The 25460-nt window shown below is 37.4% G+C and overlaps 1 protein-coding gene across 3 annotated transcripts in view; it reads left to right on the top strand.

The window, feature by feature from the left end:
• The first annotated feature begins 1567 nt into the window (after nt 1-1567).
• The window catches only part of LOC137020176 (microcephalin-like), a 143654-nt gene continuing 119761 nt past the window's right edge, over nt 1568-25460 (top strand). For 2 of the 3 annotated variants that reach the window (XM_067385420.1, XM_067385418.1), the window contains exons 1-4: nt 1568-1705; nt 2107-2171; nt 2988-3079; nt 3158-3276. In XM_067385420.1, the coding sequence (XP_067241521.1) occupies nt 2135-2171; nt 2988-3079; nt 3158-3276 (248 nt within the window). In that variant the 5' untranslated portion in view covers nt 1568-1705; nt 2107-2134. Of the gene's footprint in view, nt 1752-2106; nt 2172-2987; nt 3080-3157; nt 3277-25460 lie in introns of all 3 variants that reach the window. The other variant, XM_067385419.1, reaches the window with a different exon arrangement.

Here is a 25460-nt window from a genome sequence, read left to right as displayed (position 1 = left end):
AGACAAGGAGCACTCACACAGAGACAAGGAATCACACGAGGAGAACAGGAGATGCTGGAGACAGGTAAGTAGATCACAGGGAGTCCTTAAGGTAAGCATACAGGTAAACATAATGCCAGTATGGGTCTGCATTGGAGAAGGTGAGGGTTTTTAAATATTTAGGTATTTGGTTTGAAGAGCACATGACTTGGGCTATGCATGTAGGTAAAATTGTGTTGAAGTGTGAAAAGGTTTTGAATGTTATGAGAAGTCTGGCTGGGTGTGAATGGGGGGCAAATAGGGAGATGATGCTGTTAATTTTTCAGGCCATGATCAGATCTGTTCTGGATTATGGGTGCTTTGTGTATGGGTCTGCTTCTAAATCTGTTCTGGATAGGTTATATGTGTTGCAGGCAAAGGCTTTGAGGCTTTGCTGTGTGGGAGAAATGCCGTTATGGTTAAGGCGCATTAAGTTAGGGTTACAGTACTGGGCAAAACTTCAACCATACCTGTAATCATACCTTCCCAGCAAGGTGTCTGAACAAGAGTTTACTGGAGATAGTAAATACAATATATTTTTTGTCAAAGTAAATCAGTGGACTAGGAAGATGGGCATGGAACAGGGAGGTGTTGTAGAGCATGCAAGATGGTTACCTATGCCCTATTGGATGCTGCCCGAAATTAATATTGATCTTGCTTTCCTTCAGGAAAAAGATAAGTGGGAGGTAACACCAAAAACAGTGGAATATCTTAATTTAATCAGTGAGAGTACTATGATTGTTTTTACAGATGGATCTAGAGAGGGATTTGGGGTGTATGTGGAGCAGTTAGGGTTGAAGATTGGACGGCGCATTTCTAATGGAAGCTGTGTTCTCACTACTGAATCAATGGCAATTCTATGGGCTCTATGGTGGATTGAGGAAGTCAGACCTAGAGAAGTCATTATCTGCTCTGATTCTGCCACTGCCCTAGAAAATTTAAAAGCAGGAAGATCTAAAGCTCGTCCTGATATTGTAAATTATATCTTGAATGTGATTTTTAGATTTAGGTTTGCTTGCAATATCAGTTTTATCTGGGTTCCCAGGCATGCTGGGGTGAGAGGGAATGAGCAGGTGGATAACATTGCAAAGGAGAGAAGAGGAAGAGAAGTAGATGTTCATGTATTATTAGGGAGAGTGGAAATGAGATTAAAAATTAAAGTGAACTTAATAAAAGAATGGCAAATTGGGTGGGAAAAGAAAAATTAGGGGTAGACACTACTTTTCTATACAACCTGAAGAAAATATGTTCCTGTAGTTTGATATCCTGTAGGAATTCAGTGAAACTGTGTAGATTGAGGTTGGGGCACTGTGGGTTGAATTACTCTTTATACAATGTAGGTAAACATGTTTCTGGCTTATTTGAATGTGGGAGTCTGGACACAGTAACAAGCATGAACTGGTCACCGATGAAATTCTTCAGTTCTTGCATAACACAGGACTGTATGTAAGAATTTAGTTTAAATTTTGACCTGTGGAGGGCAGTAATACGCTTAGCAGCGTCTACACTGCCGGAATCCTACACAAGAAGAAGAAGAAGAAGAAGAAGAAGAAGAAGAAAAGAACCATTGCCGCGAAAACGACAGGCTTGAATGGTCAAATGAAAACAATGTGTATTAACGATACCATGAGGTAGAAATAGAAACAAAGATGATTCTTCAATGTTGATGCATTGTTTTTCGGTCAAGGTGAGCAATGAACAGCGCCCTGTGTTTCCTACAAAACATTTTACAGGTCTGCTAGGACGCCGTCTCTAATATCAATGTGTATCTAATATCTGTGAAAATGTTGGATCAATAGGACAGTTGCAACGCGGGTGATCTAGTATAAGATCTACACTTGCTATTGTTTTGTTATTTAATGCTTGCTTTTTAAAAGTAACTATTTTCGTCTCCCTTAATTGATTTTATAATTTTGACATGTGCTTATCTCGAGTTAGTCTTCATGAGACGGGAGTCGTTGTATTTTAACTTATGATTGTGCATGTCTTTGGTAAAATCTTTGTTGGATGCATATTATAATGCTTATCTTCTGCTGTACTTGCATCATGTTGAGTCTATCATGTTTTATTTTCTGTTGTTTGGTGCAGTTTTAGAAGGAAACCTTGATAATCAGTCATGACAGAAAACACCACTTCCACTGCATTCCTCAAAGGTACGTTACTGATGGGTATTGCTTCATTAGATATTTTCTGTCCTCTAGGACGATTAATATAGACGTGTTTTAAATGTTCTTATTTTTAAAAATCAATTAAAATATGGTTAACCTTTTAAATATTATCTTATAGGAGTGTCAGTTTGAAATCTGAAATTTAAAGGGATAGTTCTGTCATCATTTACTCACCCTCAAGTTGTTCCAAACCTATATGAATTTCTTTGTTCTGCTGAACACAAAGGAAGATATTTTGAAGAAAGTTTGTAACCAGGCTGCTTTGGGGCACCATTGACTTCCATAGTAGGAAAAAAAAATACTATGGAAGTCAATGGTGCCCCAGAACTGTTCAGTTTCCTACATTCTTCAAAATATCTTCCTTTGTGTTCAACAGAACAAATAAATTTATATAGGTTTGGAACAACTTGAGGGTGAGTAAATGATGACAGAATTTTCATTTTTGGGTGAACTATCCCTTTAATTTCAACATTTTAAGATCTGTACATTATGATCTGAGTAGTTTTATTAGCTGTCATTATCATCTCCCAAGAAAACTGATTAAACAGTTCATTTTAATATATATATATATATACACATAAAATATAGCATTATATTATATATCAAAAAGCCACACCTCCACACATTATACCAAAATCCAGTTTGATGAAGGCTGTGCTGAGATCTTTATTCCTGGACAAGTGAAATGTTTTAACATTTTAAAATTGTCAATGTTGCCATAACTTGATTATTATTATTATGAATCAAACTCTTTTTGTGCATAGAATTAGTTTATCCACTGTTCTGTTTCTCCCTTTGAAGATGTGGTGGTGTATGTTGATGTGTGGTCTGCGAGCAGGATGGAGGATTACTCTGATCCGTTCATCCAGCAGCTGCTGGACATGGGTGCAGAGGTGATCATTTTGACTTTTGTGTTTACAAATGAAATTTGTATTAAAATGGAAAATAAATGACCACATTTTAAATTGCAGGTATCTAAGACACTCAACAAACAAGTGACCCATGTAGTCTTCAAACATGGCCGCCCTTCCACATGGAAGAAGGCCCAGAAAATGGGTGTAAGGATTGTTTCTGTCCAGTGGGTAGCAAGGTAAAATGAGTAGCACATACAACTAATCTTCTGCATGTTCATCTCAACATCTCAATAAAACTAGCAGTAGGGCTGTCAAAATGGCTGAAAAACTAAATTTGAATTTTATACTTGAATATTACTAATATTAGAATTATATTCAAATTTAAAAGGCATAATTTCATTTAGAGGTAAAAAAAGGTTTTTGCTCGTCTCCTTAGGCCACAAGAGGGCGCAATGAGCAAAATACTACTGTACCGTATTAAATTTAGTCAAAGCAATGAAATAACGTTACTGCCTGTTAAAGAGTCCCTAACATTTAAACTATGGTACATAAATATAATTTTGTAAGTTTCATAACTAATTATGAACATAACAGCATCATTCAAGAGCCAGAGTGCTGATCACACAGAGTACTTTTTTGCGATTTAAAGGGTTAGTTCACCCAAAAATGACATTTCTGCCATTAATTAATCACCCTTGTGTTGTTGCAAAATTGTAAGACCTTTTTTCATCTTCGGAACACAAATTAAGATATGTTTGATGAAATCCAAGGTTTTTTTTTTTAATCCCCCAATAGAAAGCAACGTAATTACTGTTATTCAAGGTCCAGAAAAGTAGTAAAGACATTGTTAAAGTAGTCAATGTGACTACAGTGGTTCAACCTTAATGAACACTTTTAGTCTTGTACACAGTTGAGGAAGTGCAGCGCTTCCGTGTTTACGTTCGAATAGGGCTGGGCGATACAGCTAAAAAATGTATCACTGTATAATGTTTCATATTGTTCGGTATTGATAATTATTGACAATATTATTAATATTTTATAAAAAAAAGACCAGCAGAATTTTTTTTTTAATTTAAACAATTAATTTTTAATAGATTGTTTGCACATGACGTCACAGCAGCAGCGCGAATGAGTCTGGAGGGCAGGGAGTGTATTTTCTACATAGGAATCCTATCAAAAACTCAAAATTCGCATGTTTTGCGCCGTTTATGGTTGCTCAAATCGAAAAAATGGAGAACCAAGAAGGTGTTTATATCGTTTACATAACTTATACAGTTTTTTTATAACTTATTTTGTTTTTTTAACTTTAAAAGTTGTCGCCTTTTACCGTTTTGTGTCTGCTGATCTTTAAATGAATATGGATACCTGCTTACCTTTTTGACTTGGTTAAATATTCACATTCTTCATGCTATCGTTTGCAGGGAGGAGAAGATATTTTATCCTATTTAATTATAATTTGGTGTTTTCACCTCAGTTTTGTAGTATTGTTCACCATGAGAACAGTGTCACGCGCTGCTGCTTCAGCCATCGTATGGTAGAAAATGTCCAAATAAAATAAATGTGTTCAACAAGCTGACAGAAGTCGATCCATTTATTTGTTGGAAGCGTGTAACTGTAACTAGTTTAAATGTTGTTTTTGTAAATATTCACTTTACCATATGACCACGGAGGAGAATCGGAGGGTCACGTTCAGGACACAGACATGCTGTATTTTTGTATTTATTTCAACAAATGACAACCAAAATCAAACCCATAGAAGCTTGTGAACAGTTCTGAAGTGGTTGTGTGCAAGTTATAGCTACTCATTCACAAGCCGAGTGATCATTCTAAAACATAATGTTAATTATTACAGAAACCAAATACAAAACTTACTTAACAAAGTATGTGATAATTTAGAGTTAAAGGCAGTTGGTTTATTTAGTGACATTTGCTAGTCGTCTTCCCTCACCTTCTCAACCAAGGCGAAAATTGTATTACCGTCCATTTTTTTATCCACGAACGATATCGTGAGTTCCTATTACAATTCTCGATTCAGCATAAATGACCTACAATGGCGACATTTTTTCACAATTACGACAGAAAATCAAAAATACTATCCTAACTTCACTAGTAGAAAGGCTTGACGGCAGCTTCACATCCTCTATATCTGTCTCCTCGATGGCAGGAAAGTCTTTTAATTCAGCGGAAAAGTTGCTCCTCTTCATAAAATAAGGATCGCGTCCAACATATGTTGTGATTTTCTGTTTATACCTTTCTAAACCAGCAAAGAAAGGACTTTTCCCCATCTCTTCCATTCTAATGTTCACTGCTTGCCCTCCACCGGAATTTCGCGCGTCACCAGAACCATGTGATTGCAAACAACCTATTAAAGAAAACAACAACATTTTATAACAAAATAAAATGTAAACAAATCTTTCCTTATATTTTATATGAAGATTAAATAAGTGTTGAAGAAACTCAGAGCTGCATAATTCTAAATAAATTGAGAAACTTGTTTTAAACTTGTTTAAAAGATCACGATTCTGAATAACTAAACGAAAAAAAACCATTTAATTTACAAGAGGTTCTGACAAAATATTAATTCCTGCATCTATTTTAAAAATTTAAAAATTTATTTGAATTATTTTTAAAAAATCTGTTTGGATGTATGATTTAATGACTCGTTCATAAATACTCTTTTTCATTACTGGATGAATTGTATTTAAAAGAATCTGTTGAATGAAGATTTAATGTCAAATACATTTTTAACATTCACTTGTTGCCACCTGGTGGTGAAACAGATCGATAACATTGACATTAGTGTATATATATCTGAACTGTAAACTTTTTTTCTCAGTACTTCTGTGATAATTTGAATATTTGTAACACAGAAATATACTGTGTGGTTGAAAACACTGTGCAGCTGTTAATGCCTACACGACAGCTGCTCTCTTTGAAGTAGATCAACTGTAAGACGTAAGGAAACCATGAAACTGCCACACTGACGAGACCTGTCATTTTTTTTTTAATCACCACCATCTCATCACCGGCAGGTACAGCACTCATTTCCATGTGTTCATGTGTCCTGATTTCACGTGGCGATTGCGCAACTGAACTCTTCAGCAACTTTTTTGCAACTTTTTTCTGCAACTTTTTTTCACTCGTAGCACATCTGTTTGTGATTCAGGGACGGAGTGAGTTTGAGAGTTGTTAATGCAACCGAACTTCATTTTTGTTTACATTTTAATGCATTTAAGTGAAACTACATAGTTATATAGAATTTTTTTTCTATCGTTATCGATGAAGACATACTGTTGATAAATATCAATACCGTTTTATTGCCAAGGGGCGATATGGCAAAAAAAATTCGATACGTTTTTTTTTTTTTACTGTTTAACTAGTCAACTTAAAAACCATAACTACAATATGATTTAAGTAAAATTCTCTTTATTAACAATCTGGTTGCATTCCAAGTGCACCACACATGAAGTGATCAACATGGTGTAATATAAAACAATTTGTTAAATATCTTTGCAGAAAATATGCCTGAAATATGAAGGCAAATATTGTACAAACTTATCTTAAACACATCCTATATACTCAGAAATAATATAAAATAAGAAAATGCTAAATACTTCTTAGCCAAAAAGTAATAGCAATAAATAACACCAGTAATAGGCTATTATTAACAGCAAATGCTTTGTAAAAACAGAAAACAACAGCAGCTTTCAGCCTGTCACCATCATGTAAACATGAAATATCAAACATACAGTAGTAGTCCTTTACAGGTTTTTGCATTCCATTGTGCTATTTGTCCTATTGTTTTTATTTTTGGCAGATATGTTTAGGTGTTGCACTTGGGTCGTGCATCTTTTGCAGCATCTCACCCATGAAACAGCATTCTAAAAACACGGCTGTCAAGTAAAAAAAAAATAAATGTAAACTCACGTTTAATAACTTTGCCCTTTTTACTCATTCCATTGCCTGTGTCTTATTTTTATAACGCAATAACGCATTTCTGAATGAACAGCCGTTTAAGACTAGTGATGTGTTCTATCTCCATAGGGCCGCATTAGACATGAGAGCGGTTAATCAGGCGCGCTGGTGCCATCATGAGGTCGGATCATTTTCTTCTCCTAATGCGGTTTTCATTGCTGTATTGTCAACATGTCTAATTGTAACGCTTGCTAACATTTTTATTCAAAATCGCGATTTCTCGATTTAAAAAATAATAAAATCGAGGCAAAAAATTAAATTCAAATGAATTGAAAAATCTGGAAAATCACCCAGGATGCCAACGGTGCTTTGATCTGCCTGCATTGACACTATTCTTGAAGAGCTGCTGTGCAGCAAAAATTATGTACCAGTTATCAATGTAAAGCTGCTTTGATACAATCTGCATCGTAAAAAGCGCTATATAAGTAAAGGTGACTTGACTTGACTTGAATTGATGTTGTAAATCCGACAGATATGATTGAATTGCAGAGCAAACTAGCATGGCGGCTACCATCGCGTGTTATAGATCAACTAACATGATAATTCTAAAGGTTTTTAAAGGGTCATGAAACCCCAAAACACTTTTTTTGAGATGTAAACAGATATGTATAGGCTGTACATCATTGAAAACACTAAAGGTACTCATTAATGTTGTTCATAAGTGAAAAATAGTTATTTTTGCATTTTTCAGAGCGATTTCTGTCTTCCTGTTTGAAAAGCTGAGTCGGAGCAACGTCACAAAATCTGACGTCATCGTGTACTTTCGAACATGCTGATGTAGATTCTTGACATATATATTCATGACATAAAGCTCATTCAATCCAATCATTGCGCTGTAAGCATACGATTATAAAGTATCACTTCTCTCGCCTCTGTCTGTTGTCATTCAGAGACATATTGTTGGTGTTCGTTTCCTCAGTGCACAACACAATGTGTTTTCCTGAGACGCGACCAGAGCAGAGGTTTTTGTGCATGTTTTGCTGTAATCTACCATCACAAATGGAAAATATGTTTGTGTGAGATCGCATTGCAGCGGTTAATTCAAATGTCACAAAAGTGTTGTTCATTCTCCTCTGCCTGCTCTAGCTGCGTTCAAATACGCAAGCCGTGTGTGTGTTTCCCTCAGCACAGAAGCACGCGTGTTGTTTGTATTTTGCTTGCGATGCGGTCAGAACTGGAGTTTGAATACGAACACATGAAAAATACGATTGTTATTATGATATACACGCTGAGCGTGCATATGCTCGGTTTCAGCGCGGAGCTCCGCGGTGAGTTTAATAACACTAGCCACGTGACACATGGTTCATACAGAATAAAGTATCCATGTTTAAAGTTTTATATCACACATTCTCCTGCACCAAACATCAACCAGCACGGCTGAGTTATGCACGCATATTTCATCAAGTCTTCTTCAAATGAATTATATGTGCAAACTGGACACTGATACAGTGGAACGCGACGACGCGATTATTATAAAAGACTGTTGAGACTGCAGTGATCGTAAATGTAATCAAAGGAGCTATTATTAGCCCTATTAAATATTCTTTCACATTTCTCCCTTGTGCTTGGGAGTTTGTTGTCATTCTCTCTGTGCTCATATATCAATATTCATTATTCTGTATAATGAGTGTGTTCTATGTCTGTTCTTCGTTGGTTGTTCTCTCCTGTCAGAGAACAACTACTATCATTTGACAGTAGTCTATCATTTGACTACTGTCAAATGATAGTATATTATGATATGTTTTATAGGTTTATAAAAACACCATAAACACGGGTAAAAACTATACACCTTCACAAAGAAATTAATTATATATTCCCCTATCCACCTAATAAATATATTGTATCATTCATGGTAAATGTTTGTATTGGGTGGTGATTTTGGGATTAAAAGTCTTATCTTCATTCATGGCACGTTTCTCCTGTTTTACTCATCAGTCTTGTTGGGAATGTTGAGGCTGTTTCATCCGATTTAAAACTAGTTTAATCATCGAGTGATTTGTAATTTGTAAACGAGATGTGTTGAATTGAAACGCTTCTCTCACTGGATGTCGCAATGCTGTTTAATAATGGTATCCGGAACCGGGAATAATGCAGCTCCTTTAAGCTTTCATTCTGTTATTCACTGGGCTGAGCTGCGTAGTTCAAAGTGAAACTCCTAAAAACAGGGCTATTTGTTGTTAATGACTGAGAAATCACCTCAGATGATTCAGTGACAGAGCAATCCAATTTTTTTCAGATCATTATGCAATCACGTTTGGCCAATTCACAGAAAAGAATCAAAGCAAAAGAATGATTAATTCATGAATTACTAATATCGCTGCTTCCATCGACAGAAATATGGAACACATAATAACTGCTGAAATATTCGCATGGAAAACATTTCTCAGGTCAGTTGGAGGAGCGTGCATGGTACAAGCAGTGCATATATAGCTGTACAGCTGCAGGCACCACTGCGGCCAGGATATCCAACAAAATTTAGCCGCACTGCCAAGAAAAGGGGAGGAAGGGAGATTGGGGTGCCGCGGGCCAGATGAACATGATTGGCAGGCCGCCAGTTGACGAGCCCTGTCTTAGCATTATAATAATTGATCTGTAGGTTAGAGGTGTAATGATATTCAAACCGAACCGAAAAACCGTGATACACCACCCACAATATGATCCGCGATACTCTCATGGTGCACTGAACGTGCCCCGCCCAGGCCCAGCCCTGGCCCATTGCATCTACACGAGGAATACAGCGTTATAGCCCAACCATGTTATAGCCTAGCCAGCGTTATAGCCTAGCTTAATTGCAATAAGCTTCACGTTTTGATGCTTTCAATAAGAAACAAAGTGTCATGTTTCAAATTCTGTCCATTTAATGACGAAATTCAAACAATGCTGTTTTGATGCTCTTTAATGTGGTGTGACAGATCACTGAACAGACGCCTCATTTCAAGCGGCAGCGTGGAGCAAGAGTGAAAGCGATCATTAAATCATGTCTTCCTCTTTAATACTAGTTTACAGAATGAACATCTGAAGATATGTTGAAAGATACAGTACAACTTACTGAAAGGTATATGTCATGTCACTCAATCAGTGTCTCAACGGTGGAATGACATCAATAAAACGGCTTGTAAACACTGTCACGTAGCATTTACCTCAGGTGAGTCCACAGCTTTTTAGTTTGTCAGAGAAATTAACTCTTTCACTAAATATGTGTACTATATTAAGCTATGTATTCATTATATTTTACTTATCTTGTTAGTGATGTCTTGATTATTTAATGTATGTTTAAATAAATCTGTCATGAAAATGACAGCCACTGTGTAATGATTATATATCAACAATGAATTGGAGTAAAAATATAATTTTATAATTATATTTAGAAGTTAATGCAAAAACTGCCTTGTGTTCGGTTTACAAGTTTGCATACAATTTATTTGAGTGTTGATTATATTATATCTGAAAATAAATAGCATCTGAATATATGCTAATAGTTTGGGATCTGAACATTTATTATTACAGTAATGCAAGTAAGGGCTCCCTATATATAGAATATAATTCTTCATATAGTGGACTACCAGTAAAATTGATAAAAATTTGGAACAAATTATTCAGACACTTTGACCTGACCATGTTTTGCTTAAGTGTTATCTGACATAATTAAGATATTTTTTTTTTAAAACTCTGAGATCTTGTCATATTTTATTACCATTTTTTTTAAACTATTGTGAATAAACTATTAACGAATGAAATGTTCAAGGTGTCTGAATACAGTACATTTTGGTTTGACTATGCGTGTGTATATAGTATTGGGACACCCCTCCAAATCATTGAATTCAGATGTTCCAATCCCTTCCATGGCCACAGGTGTATAAAATCAAGCACCAAGACATGCAGACTGCCTCTACAAACATTTGTGAAAAGAATGGGTCGCTCTCAGGAGCTCATTGAATTCAAGCATTGTACCGTGATAGGTTGCCATCTGTGCAATAAGTCCATTTGTGAAAGCAGTTGGGTACAACAGAAACTCAGCCACGAAGTGGTAGGCCATGTAAAAATCACAGAGCGGGGTCAGTGCATGGCGCACAGTGCTCAGAAGTCGCCAACTTTCTGCAGAGTCGATAGCTACAGACCTCCAAACTTCGTGTGGCTTTCAGGGGGGGTTATGGTGTGGGGTTGTTTTTCAGGGGTTGGGCTTGGCCCGTAAGTTCCACTGAAAGGAACTCTTAATGCTTCATCATAGCCAGACATTTTAGACAATTCCATGCTCCCATCTGTGCGGGAACAGTTTGGGGATGGCCCCTTCCTGTTCCAACAGGACTGAGCAACTAGTGCACAAAGCAAGGTCTAGGGCTGCACGATTTGGAGAAAAAATCTAATTGCGATTTTTCTGGTTAAAATTGTGATTTGCGATTTAAAATGCGATTTTTATAAAACAAATGGGAAAACAAATTATAAACAATACCAGGCTTGTTTTGCTTGTTTGTAGGGCTGCACAATTTGGCCTGAAATTTTATGCTAATATATTATTTTGACTAATTATTTTAATGTCCAGGACCTCCAGTGGAAAAATAGGCCCACAACATTAAAGATACAGCAGTATATTTTACAGTGGGCATGGGGTACTTTTTGTGGGCACCAAACCCATCTTGAGTGTTTGCTGCTAAAAAGCTCTTTTTTTTTTTTTTTTGTGCATGTTAAATTTAATTAATGTAATCAATGGTATCGTGCCGACGATATATTCCCATTATAATACTTGGTATGTAGATAAAGGGCTGTGGATGTGCATAAAATGACTTGCGTAAAATCTTGCTGGAGTTTATTGCTGTTTCTGAATGATGTCATACTGGCTACAGGGTGTCTGTTAGATCGCACAACACAGGGACTATGAATTGGCGTCACATGCACAATAACTGGAATTTAAAAGTGAAAAGAAACATGATTAATAAATTAATAATGTTAGATACAATTATACACAGGGATTCTCTTTGTGCTTTTCAATCCGCAGCGCAACTGCGCGCCGTGGGCCCATATTGCTTTTTAAACATCATTCTGCACCTGGGATGCGCATAAGCGGTTTGTGCTGCTGTGTTTTGTTTCATATTATGGTTTTGCACACTGAAAGATTATTAATAGCCTATTTTGTTCTGTCATATCCACCATATATTGTTGCCCAATTAAAAAGCTGTGCAATACATTTAAAATAAACGTCTTAATCTTACATTATTATAAATGCATACAGTATATTTATATATGTGAATATAAAGAATTATATATCTAATAGTTTTTTTTTTCATAAGAATACGAATAGTAATTTTAAACTTTTTATTACCATTTAGATTTTATAAAATTACTGTGCAAAGTTTTTTTTTCAATAATTAGGCTAGCGTACTTTGTTGCTGAATTATATACTCATAGTTTATGTATTTATTGGTCAGCTTATGATTAAATATTTTTATTAGGGCCCGAGCACCGATGGTGTGAGGACCCTATTGGAATTGCTCCGTTTATTATTAGGGCCCGAGCACCGATGGTGTGAGAACCCTATTGGAATTGCTCCGTTTATTATTATTATTATTATTATTAGGGCCCGAGCACCGATGGTGTGAGAACCCTATTGGAATTGCTCCGTTTATTATTATTATTATTATTATTAGGGCCCGAGCACCGATGGTGTGAGGACCCTATTGGAATTGCTCCGTTTATTAGGGCCCGAGCACCGATGGTGTGAGGACCCTATTGGAATTGCTCCGTTTATTATTATTATTATTATTATTATTATTATTAGGGCCCGAGCACCGATGGTGTGAGGACCCTATTGGAATTGCTCCGTTTATTATTAGGGCCCAAGCGAAAATTCGCGCAGGGCCCTCTTGTTCTTCTAAGGATTATTATTATTATTATTTTTTATTTTTTTTTTTATTTTTTTTTTCCGTCTTCCGGGGCTTTTTGGGGGCCTTAACATGCTCAAAAACTCTTGAAAATTGGCACACACATTGGAATCCGCGGCCATTAGGACGCCGGAGAGGCTGGTACCCGGGCGTGGCAGGGGGGCTCGACAGCGCCCCCTTGAAAAAAGTCTGAAAATTTGGTCCATATATTAAACATGCTTGCACGTATTAGTATGAAACTCGGTACACATATAGACCTCATCGGGCCGAACAACTTTCGCGCTCTAAGTTAATCGCCACGCCAACAGGAAGTCAGCTATTAAGGGTTGTTTGAAAAACGCATGCTCTGGAATTTGATATACTCCTCCTAGACGATTAATCCGATCGCCACCAAACTCGGTCAGCATGAAGTCAAGACACTGATTAAAAATTGCCAGGGGATTTTTGATATCTCGAACGGTTTGGCCGTGGCGAGGCAACGAATTTATGGCGAGAAAAAGGAAACAGGAAATGTGTTATAACGTCTTAATACATATATTGATCTTTATGAAACTTCACGAGTGTGTTCGTTATAGGAGTCTGATCACATGGATGTGACTATTGTGAGTCAAAGTTATCGGCCACCAACTGGCAGCAGGAAGTGTATCACTTTTTGAAATGTTTTGAGATCACCCTCTTATTTTTACCTGATTTGCTTCAAACTTCATCAGTGTAATGTCAATACACAGCAGATGTAGACCTATGACAGGATTTTTGATATTTGAAATATTGTTGCCATGGCAACAGGTCAAACTGTAATAATATTCTTGAGTGTTTTTGAGGCTCTTAACATGCTTCAAATTGCATGAAACTCGACACACACATCAATATTGTCAACCAGTAGACATGGACAAAGCCATAGAAATGGGCGTGGTGGAGGGGCTCAGTAGCGCCACCTTTTGACAAAAGTGGGGGGGTTAGTTTTTCCTACGGTCACCAAACTCGGTACACATATTATTCTCATCAAGCCGGACAATTTTCTAATTTACATTCATTAGCTCCGACCAACAGGAAGTCAGCTATTTTGGTTTGAATGTTAATTTTTTGAAAAAACAGGCTATGAATTTTATACTACTACTCCTACAGGGTTTATCCAATTTACACCAAGCTTTTTTTAACTTGTTGCGAACACATTGAAGTTGTTTAATTGCAAACAGATTTTGGATATCTCAAACGGTTTGGCCGTGGCGAGGCAACGAATTTATGGCAAGAAAAGGGCAACAAAGTGTTATAACTTCTGCATACATTCATTGATTTTGATGAAACTTTGGCTTAGTCTTCGTTGTACAAGGCTGATCACATGGATTTGACTATTGTGATTCAAAGTCATAGCGCCACCAACTGGAAGCAGAAAATGTGTCACTTTCAGCATACATTGAGATCACCCTCTTATTTTTACCTGATTTGCTTCAAAATTCATCAGAATAATGTTAAAACTTGGCACATGTAATCCTTTGAAAATGGGCAGGGAGGAGGGGCTCTATAACGGCACCTTGTAGTGCAGTAAATGTGGAGTGAATTTGACATAGTCCTTTGATGTTTAACCGTTTTAAGTGCCTATTGCCCGCTGTGCACAGTTGCCCTGAAGCCACCGGGGTGGCGGTGCCACCGGGCTTGGGCCCGCCATCGCTGCTCGCAGCTATATTTATTATTATTATTATTATTATTATTATTATTATTATTAGGGCCCAAGCGAAAATTCGCGCAGGGCCCTCTTGTTCTTCTAAGGATTATTATTTTTTTTTTTTTTTTTTCGTCTTCCGGGGCTTTTTGGGGGCCTTAACATGCTCAAAAACTCTTGAAAATTGGCACACACATTGGAATCCGCGGCCATTAGGACGCCGGAGAGGCTGGTACCCGGGCGTGGCAGGGGGGCTCGACAGCGCCCCCTTGAAAAAAGTCTGAAAATTTGGTCCATATATTAAACATGCTTGCACGTATTAGTATGAAACTCGGTACACATATAGACCTCATCGGGCCGAACAACTTTCGCGCTCTAAGTTAATCGCCACGCCAACAGGAAGTCAGCTATTAAGGGTTGTTTGAAAAACGCATGCTCTGGAATTTGATATACTCCTCCTAGACGATTAATCCGATCGCCACCAAACTCGGTCAGCATGAAGTCAAGACACTGATGATTAAAAATTGCCAGGGGATTTTTGATATCTCGAACGGTTTGGCCGTGACGAGGCAACGAATTTATGGCGAGAAAAAGGAAACAGGAAATGTGTTATAACGTCTTAATACATATATTGATCTTTATGAAACTTCACGAGTGTGTTCGTTATAGGAGTCTGATCACATGGATGTGACTATTGTGAGTCAAAGTTATAGCGCCACCAACTGGCAGCAGGAAGTGTATCACTTTTTGAAATGTTTTGAGATCACCCTCTTATTTTTACCTGATTTGCTTCAAACTTCATCAGTGTAATGTCAATACACAGCAGATGTAGACCTATGACAGGATTTTTGATATTTGAAATATTGTTGCCATGGCAACAGGTCAAACTGTAATAATATTCTTGAGTGTTTTTGAGGCTCTTAACATGCTTCAAATTGCATGAAACTCGACACACACATCAATATTGTCAACCAGTAGACATGGACAAAGCCATAGAAATGGGCGTGGTGGAGGGGCTCAGTAGCGCCACCTTTTGACAAAAGTGGGGGGGTTAGTTTTTCCTACAGTCACCAAACTCGGTACACATATTATTCTCATCAAGCCGGACAATTTTCTAATTTACATTCATTAGCTCCGACCAACAGGAAGTCAGCTATTTTGGTTTGAATGTTAATTTTTTGAAAAAACAGGCTATGAATTTTATACTACTACTCCTACAGGGTTTATCCAATTTACACCAAGCTTTTTTTAACTTGTTGCGAACACATTGAAGTTGTTTAATTGCAAACGGATTTTGGATATCTCAAACGGTTTGGCCGTGGCGAGGCAACGAATTTATGGCAAGAAAAGGGAAACAAAGTGTTAATATAGCTGCGAGCAGCGATGGCGGGCCCAAGCCCGGTGGCACCGCCACCCCGGTGGCTTCAGGGCAACTGTGCACAGCGGGCAATAGGCACTTAAAACGGTTAAACATCAAAGGACTATGTCAAATTCACTCCACATTTACTGCACTACAAGGTGCCGTTATAGAGCCCCTCCTCCCTGCCCATTTTCAAAGGATTACATGTGCCAAGTTTTAACATTATTCTGATGAATTTTGAAGCAAATCAGGTAAAAATAAGAGGGTGATCTCAATGTATGCTGAAAGTGACACATTTTCTGCTTCCAGTTGGTGGCGCTATGACTTTGAATCACAATAGTCAAATCCATGTGATCAGCCTTGTACAACGAAGACTAAGCCAAAGTTTCATCAAAATCAATGAATGTATGCAGAAGTTATAACACTTTGTTGCCCTTTTCTTGCCATAAATTCGTTGCCTCGCCACGGCCAAACCGTTTGAGATATCCAAAATCTGTTTGCAATTAAACAACTTCAATGTGTTCGCAACAAGTTAAAAAAAGCTTGGTGTAAATTGGATAAACCCTGTAGGAGTAGTAGTATAAAATTCATAGCCTGTTTTTTCAAAAAATTAACATTCAAACCAAAATAGCTGACTTCCTGTTGGTCGGAGCTAATGAATGTAAATTAGAAAATTGTCCGGCTTGATGAGAATAATATGTGTACCGAGTTTGGTGACTGTAGGAAAAACTAACCCCCCCACTTTTGTCAAAAGGTGGCGCTACTGAGCCCCTCCACCACGCCCATTTCTATGGCTTTGTCCATGTCTACTGGTTGACAATATTGATGTGTGTGTCGAGTTTCATGCAATTTGAAGCATGTTAAGAGCCTCAAAAACACTCAAGAATATTATTACAGTTTGACCTGTTGCCATGGCAACAATATTTAAACTGACCAAATATGATGTTGATCTGATTAAAGCTCTAGGAGGAGTTCGTTAAAGTACAACGTCTGGAAATGGCAAAAACTGCACAAATTTTGCAAAGAAAATTCAAAATATCTGACTTCCTGTTGGTTTTCAGATTTCACTCCAAGAGACTTTTTTGTATATATTAGGCTGTTAGATGTGTGTACCAAATGTCTTACCTGTACGTGAAACGTAGTGTCAGGGGCACTTAGTTGAAATTTTTTAGGTGGAGCTATCGAGCCATTTTGCCACACTTAATTCTGAAACCCATATCAGACGTAAATTTTCACTACTTCTGACGCATCTGCAAAGTTTCAGTTTTCGAGTATGTTTCGGCCCTTAAAAAAGTGATTCACCTTACATGGCGAAACATCAGACTTTGTCAGTCCGCCACGGACACGCCCTTCTTACGAAAACTCAAGATCTTTGCAATTTAACATCTCAAAGGCCTTAGACTGCCCATATTATGATGTTGATCTGGTTTAATCTCTATGAGGAGTTAATCACAGTGTAAAACATGTCATTTCCTGTTGCCCTCAGGTGGCGCTATGACTGTAACTGAATATTGCCATAGAGATGTATTCAGGTCAGGACTCTAATAAAGCATGTGAATTTTGGGGCAGATCAGACATTGTATGCCCGAGTTACAACTACTTCCTGTTTCATGGCGAAACATCGAAATTTGCCAGGCCGCCACGGACACGCCCTTCAGCGAAAACTCTAGATCTTCGCAATTTAACGTCACCTTTAGATTAGACTGACCAAATATGATGTTGATCTGATTAAAGCTCTAGGAGGAGTTCGTTAAAGTACAACATGTGGAAATGGCAAAAACTGCCAAAATTTTGTAGAGAAAATTCAAAATATCTCACTTCCTGTTGGGTTCACAAAATTTGCACCCAGGGGCTTTTTTGTAGGTATTGGGCTGTTACATCTGTCTACCGAATTTCATAACTGTACGTGAAATGTAGAACGAAGGGCGCTTAATTGAAATTTTGTTAGTGGCGCTATCGAGCCATTTTGCCACACCTAATTCTGAAACCCATATCAGATGTAAATTTTCACCACTTCTGACACGTGTGCAAAGTTTCATGAGTTTTTGAGAATGTTTAGGCCCTCAAAAATGCGATTCATTTTGGAGAAGAAGAATAATTGGCTGAGCAATTCCAATAGGGTCCTCACACCATCGGTGCTCGGGCCCTAATAATAATAATAATAATAATAAACGGAGCAATTCCAATAGGGTCCTCACACCATCGGTGCTCGGGCCCTAATAATAATAATAATAAACGGAGCAATTCCAATAGGGTCCTCACACCATCGGTGCTCGGGCCCTAATAAGGTTCATATCTTGAATTTTCTGCTCACTTATGCAAGTTTATTTTAAACAGCCACTTTCATAATCAGGTGAAATTTTACTGAAACAGGGTTTTTTAATAAATTTGAATTATATCAGTAAATAAATAATTCAAAAATTCTCATTATAATTGTTAAAAATAAATAACTCAATATTTAGAAAAAAATGAGACTATAAAGCACACATATGCATACACACAGAGAGAAAAAGATATATATAGACAGTGTGACATAGACCCACACACAGATGTTTGACTTACCCAACCCTGTTTTAAAAATAGGTATATGCTGCCCTCTAGTTGTTACTCTATGTATGACATTAATTATATTTGATTGAAAAATTGATTAATCTGCCTATTTTTAATTACACATGCTTTTTGAATTGGAAGAAAATGAATAAAATGTGTTTATTTCAAACATCTATATTATTCTATATATAAATTAATTGTGTATAGTGTTTTTTTAATAGAGAATATGAGTCATTCCGTTTACCTTTTTTACATTACTTCAATCTATTACCATGGCAAGACGGTTCGAGATATCCATTATCCGTTTTCAATTTAACATCTTCAATGTCTTAGCAACATGTAAAAAATGTTTGGTCTGAATGGAATAAACTCCCTAGAAGTAGTAGTTTAAAATTCAGAGCCTGTTTAGTCAAAAAATCCACATTCAAACCAAAATAGCAGACTTCCTGTTGGTCGGAGCTAATGACTGTAAATGAGAAAGTTGTCCAGTTTAATGAGGACAAAAAGTGTACCGAGTTTGGTGACTGTAGGTTAAACTAAACCCCCCACTTTTGTCATAAGGTGGCGCTGCAGAGTCCCTGCTCCCCGCCCGTTTCTAAGGCTTTGTCCATATCTACTGTATGACAATAATATGTGTGTCGAGTTTCATGCAATTTGAAGCATGTTAACGGCTTCAAAAACGCCCAAGAATATTATAAAAGTTTGACGCGTTGCCAAGGCAACTGTGTTTGAGATATCACAATTCTTTTCAAATGTCTACATCTGCCATGTTTTGACATTATTGTGGTGAAGTTTGAAGCAAATCGGATAAAAATAAAATGGTGATCTCAAAGCATTTTGAAAGTGACACGCTTCCTGCTGCCAGTTGGTGGCAGTATAACTTTGACTCACAATAGTCACATCCATGTGATCTGACTATTACAACCAACATACACGTGAAGTTTCATAAAGATCAATATATGTATGCAGAAGTTATAACACATTTCCTGTTTCCCTTTTCTCGCCATAAATTCGTTGCCTCGCCACAGCCAAACCGTTCGAGATATCAAAAATCCGCTGGCAATGTTTCATCATCAATGTCTTGACTTCATGCTGACCGAGTTTGGTGGCGATCGGATTAATTGCCTAGGAGTATATCAAATTCCAGAGCATGCGTTTTTCAAACAACCCATAATAGCTGACTTCCTGTTGAGGTGACGTATAACTTAGAGTACGAAAGTTGTTTGGCCCGATAAAGTCTATATGTGTACCTAGTTTTATACTTGTATGTGCAAGCTTGTTTGATATATGGACCACATTTTCTGACCCAATTCAATCTCTGCCATGCCCGGGTACCAGCTTTTCTACGGCTGTCATGGCCGCGGGTTCTGATCCGTGTGCACAATTTCAAGAGTTTTTGAGCATGTTAAGGGCCCCAAAAACCCCAAAAACTTAGAAAAAAAAAAATAATAATAATAATCCTAAAGAAAACAAAAGGGCCTTCAGCCCCTTAGAGGGCTTTGGCCCTAATAATCCTAAAGAAAACAAAAGGGCCTTCAGCCCCTTATAGGGCTTTGGCCCTAATAATAATAATCCTAAAGAAAACAAAAGGGCCTTCAGCCCTTTACAGGGCTTTGGCCCTAATAATCCTTAGAAGAACAAGAGGGCCCTGCGCGAATTTTCGCTTGGGCCCTAATTAAAAAAAGTTCAAACATTCACTGATGCTCCAGAAGGAAACATGATGCATTAAGAGCCGGGGGGTGTAAACCGTTTACTTTGAATCAACTGAAAATAAACATAAATATATACAAATAAATATATTAATATATTAATAAATTTGGTTTGTTTAACCAAATAACAAACAGGGGCAATTGATATACATATTGCTTGACTTTGATTACTTTGAAATACAGCGGGACTCTTATTTTGAAATGTCTGTGCTTTACTTTTGCTGCTCATTCAAGTTCAGATGAGGATTAAAAAAAATTATGTTGCTACAACCGTTTACAACACAATATAATATAAATAATATAAAGTTAACTTTGATAATTGATCAGCATTAGTTCATAAGCAATCGGTTGACAAATGCGCGCTAATCATTGAATGTGAGCTGCTCTGAAGAACGCGCAACAGTGCCATCTGTTGACTAAAACATGCAGCGCTCACATTTATTTAATAAAATTAATAATAATCACATTAGAGAGTATCACGATTTGTTTTTGCATCCACAAAATATAAGACGCCTTTAAAATGGTCGTTTATACTCTTGTTATACTGTTTAAGGCACTGAAGACTTTTAATGACCTTAAATTTATCTGATGAGTATGAGTGGAGTGGAATAATGAAAGTGATCAGCATGATTGATATTCAAATGGTAAGCACGCGCTGCACTATGTGTGTATCTTTAGTCTGTAGAGCCGGTTTCCCCTTTTGAGTGACGAATATAGATGAATTTATATGAAGAAATAGGCAGTTGTCTCCTTAACACAGGAGCAGAACGGTGTTCTAGTGTTCTAGGTGAACTAGTTGTTTGGCGTCTGTTTGGTGTGAATTTTCCCCTACCTGTTCATATTTCACTGCTCTAACTCAGTGAAACATTTACACACAGCATCTTGTTTAATTACGTCAACACAACAAATGATGTGATAGGCTACTGGTCACGGAACACGCAAATAACATGCAAGTTTTAGTCATAACGTTTGAATCTGCATGGTCGACAATTGCTATCTCAGCAAAAATAGCACTCGCAAATGAATATTTTTAGTCGCAAATGCGACCATTTTAGGCGCAATCTGGAGCCTTGATTAGTATTTATATCGGAACTATAAACTTTTATATCAGTACTGTCTGTTCATGTCTGTTTACATTTTAATGTATTTAAGTAAAACTATATTGAGAGTTATATCAAACATTTTTTCAGGTTGCGAGGTGGGGCCAGATTTTTTTCATCAAGCACATCCTATAGATGCCAGTTCGGTTGAGATATGTAAAATTTTGAGATCGAGCCAATGCCTAGAACTCTGTCATGTTCCTCAAGCCATTCCTGAATAATTTTTGCAGTGTGGCAGAGTGGGTTAACCTGCTGAAACCGGCCACTGCCATCAGAGAACACCATTGCCATGGTCTGCAACAATCTTCAGGTAGGTGTTACGTGTCAAAGTAACAATATAGTAATTGTAATACAGTAATGCCAGGACCCAAAGTTTCCCAGCAGAACATTGCCCAGAGTATCACACTCCCTCAACCTGCCTGCCTTCTTCCCATAGTGCATCCTGCTGCAATCTCTTGGTCGAGTGGTCATGTTCTGACACGTTTGTTTAACGTTTGTTGTGCCTACAATGGTCATGTGCCCATTGTAGGCACTTTTGTAGGCACTCAGGGGTCATCATAGGCACTTTGTCCGGTCTACTGGTAAGCAGCAAACTGCTTTTTTACTGTGTGTTCTGACACCTTCCTATTATGGGCACCATTAAGTTTTTCAGCAATTTTTGAGCTACAGTAGCTCTCATGTGTGCTTAGACCAGACAGATGAGTCTTTGCTCCCCATTTGCATCAGTGAGTCTTGAGCACCCATGACCCTGGTGCCAGTTCACCGGTTGTCCTTCCTTGCACCACTTTTGGTATGTATACTAGCCACTATATACCGTAAACGCACCACAAGTCCTGATGTTTTGGAGATGCTCTGACGCAGTTGTCATGCCATCACCATTTGGCCCTTGTCAAAGTCACACAGATCTTTCCGCTTATTCTTTTCACTGCTTCCAACTCATAAAATTCAAGAACTGACTTCATTTGCTGCCTAATATATCCCACCCCTTGACAGGTGCCATTGTCAGCAGCAGACTAGCCTGGACTCCTTCCTTTCTGTTTACGGACGTGATGTAATGATGCACAGGTGAACTGCTGCATGCTTGAATTTCCCTTGGAAATTCACAATGTCGCTCTTATTATAAAACATTATTACAAGCTTATCATTGTGAATCGAGCTAAGATAATGAGATGGCTGAACACTGGCTGGTTATGTACTTGCTCAAATTGATTTTGGATAATTTTTAACCAAAAAAAGTTAGACTGCAGCTTTAAGAAGAAACGATGATCCTTATCTTAGTTTTCTGGATCTTGTGACTGACCTAATGTCAGCCATGTGCTCACATGCTAATTTCTGTTTCCAGAATATAGTTTCCACTATATGCAGATTTAATGGAGTTCACGTAACCGAAAGCATCAAATATAAGGTGCATTTTATTGACCATCAGCTAATTTCAAAATCAAAGACCGCAATGTGGTTTCAACAACCAGATGCATTTAGACTGATGCATAGACAGTTTTGACTGGAATGTGTCCCAGACCACCTCCTGAAGTGGCTTGAGTGATCAGATTTAAATCATATCCTATTAAATTTAATAGCTATCCAATCAGAGAAAATGCATGAAGTGACCAGGTGCAAACAGACCCTTTGACGTTCTTCACTGAGCGCTTACAGATATAGTGTTCGAAAGCAGGCGTCTATCAGCGGATCCCTAATATATGATTTGAAAAGCTCATGTAATAATAAGAATAATTGTTTAAAAAGTAGTGGCTAGCTGATATGGATTTTTTTTTTTTTTTTTTTGGATACAATAATTCCAGTCAAGTGTCAAAATGACTAAATTACATAATATCTCAATTTTCTTTAAATTTGATGTAAAGGGATGAAATTTCATACATGTTTGGAATGGCATGGAGTTGGGTAAATGACAGAATTTTCATATTTGTGTGAACCATCCCAACTATTGGGAAGAACCAAGTAGTGAATCTTAAAAAAGGCCCATTTTATAGCATTTAAAGGTGCTGTAAAAAAATTTAAATGACATATATAAAATGTTCCTACTGCTTGACAGATCATTGAAACAAGTGTTTTGAGAAATCACATCTAGTCCTTGTAGACAGAAGAGTCAGAGGAGCAACTTATCCCTTATTTTAGCCAATTTAAAAATGCTCTCCTCTTGTCAATCATTTTGCATACTGATTTGCTAATCTAGTAAGGCTGGAACAATAAATCGATGCATCGTGATTTGTGGATCAATTCTGAGATCTTCCGAATGCTTTGCTATTCTCTCTGGAATAGATTCTGAGCTTAGTTTTTAACATCAGATGGCACTCTAGGCTAGTTTTTAATCGCACCCTCAAATGCTGACGAAGAAGAGCGCTGAGAATGTACTAAGTTGCACCTCAGAATGCTTTTATGATGCAAGATTAATGTAAACAGCCCACTGCAAACACCCTTGTAATTTGCTTCAACCTTTTTGAACTTTATGAATTATTATTTTATAGAAGGTTTAAGTGGTGTATGGAATTGGAAGCAAGTAGACTATGGCTGTTCCTAATGCATGCAGTACCATCTGCTGTTAAAGACTAAGCTCAGAATTGATTTGAGAGAGAATCGTGAGGCATTCGGAAAATCTAAGAATCAATCCAGAATTATTTCTTGATTCACAATGCATCGATTTATTGTCCCAGTCATAGAATCTAGTTGAACATCGGGAGAAAGGCTGTGTCATTGAGACATGACAGACACAGTCAACAGCTGCTCTTTTTCTTCTTGTTACAAGCAGGGCTAGTGCTATTGCTCATTTCTTAGCACGGGACATATGCTATGTTGCTGACCAAAAGGTTGAACAACAATCAAATGTATAGAAATGTATAGACGTATAGAACTCCCGCTAAAAGTTTGGAAAACTCTGCCTACTGTGCTCTGGCCAGTGTAGCGCAAATCGCTTTGTATCTGAAGGGCTGCGCTGAACCCAGCGGCGAGCGCAGCGCAGCGAATACCGCGTCCTGTGTGAAAGCCCCATAAAGCTGCATAAGATGTCTGTGCATATAATGTAAACAACACAAACGTTTTTGTTCCCTTTGTATTTATAATGATGTTGCAGCTAGTGTCACGATACCAAAATTTTGATACGATACCCAACTTAAATATCACGATACCGATACTTAAACGATACTATGGCAAAAACCTAAAACGGCAGAAAAAGTAAATAAATAACATAAACATAAAAATAAATAACATAACATAACTTCTTTCAGTGTGCAGGCTGATAATTCTGGATTTGAGCTAGAGTTAATATAATTTTTAATGTTTATTATTTTCATGCTCAATAAAATTGTAAATTATTTGCTGTTATGCTTTTTTTTATATACACATTTAGGTGTTTTTGACAGTAAGATTATTGCAAAAATTATATTACTGTAAATAATTAGAGCAATGTTATTAAAGCATAAATTGGTTTAAAATAACTGTGTATATACCCTTCACATATTTATGTATTTTTAAATTAATTTTATTTTTGCAACCAGATATCACTTATTAAACTCAAGACTCAATAATACACCTGTGGAGTTCTGCTTGCACGAGTAAAATAAATAACTCTCATTTAATGTTTGAGAGCATAAACATAATGCTGGTATCACATTCACTAACCTGTCGCTCTTTAAATTTTTTACAAATCGGGATGTTTGTCGGCAAGATGCTTTTGACTCCCTTCGCTTGCGTTATGATTTAACATCTTTTGCAGTCGGGCTTTGTGGTGTCTGTGGGCTTGCAATGTAAGTAAAATCATGCCATTTTTCACTTTGTGCATCTGCTTTCTCAACAATTTGTGGACGGTCTGCAAGAGCACCTGTATATGCAAAAATACCTCTTGTTTCGTCACCATAAAAGCCGTTGCGTAGTTGAGAGGAATAAACACACTCAAAGTGCCTTAGAAGCAGCACGCTGCATGCACACTGCTCCCTGCTGTCGCACATTAGGTAATACAGCTGGCACTCAAAGTACCGGTACTAATAAAATGAAGAACCGGATCATTTTTAAAAGCAGGGTATCGAGATACCTTTCTAGTACCGGTATTATAGTATTATTATAGTATCGTGTAACACTAGAAAACATTATTTACAGCTAGCATCTCTATGTAGAAGCTGCACGCTCGTGACTCTTTAGCTCCACCCATGGCACTGACATCTAGGATCTCGGCTTTTTCC

Source organism: Chanodichthys erythropterus, chromosome 5 (genome assembly GCF_024489055.1).
Source record: "Chanodichthys erythropterus isolate Z2021 chromosome 5, ASM2448905v1, whole genome shotgun sequence".
Lineage (NCBI taxonomy): Eukaryota > Metazoa > Chordata > Actinopteri > Cypriniformes > Xenocyprididae > Chanodichthys > Chanodichthys erythropterus.
The sequence above is the reverse complement of the archived record's forward strand: the minus strand, read 5'-3'. Positions and strand labels throughout refer to the sequence as shown.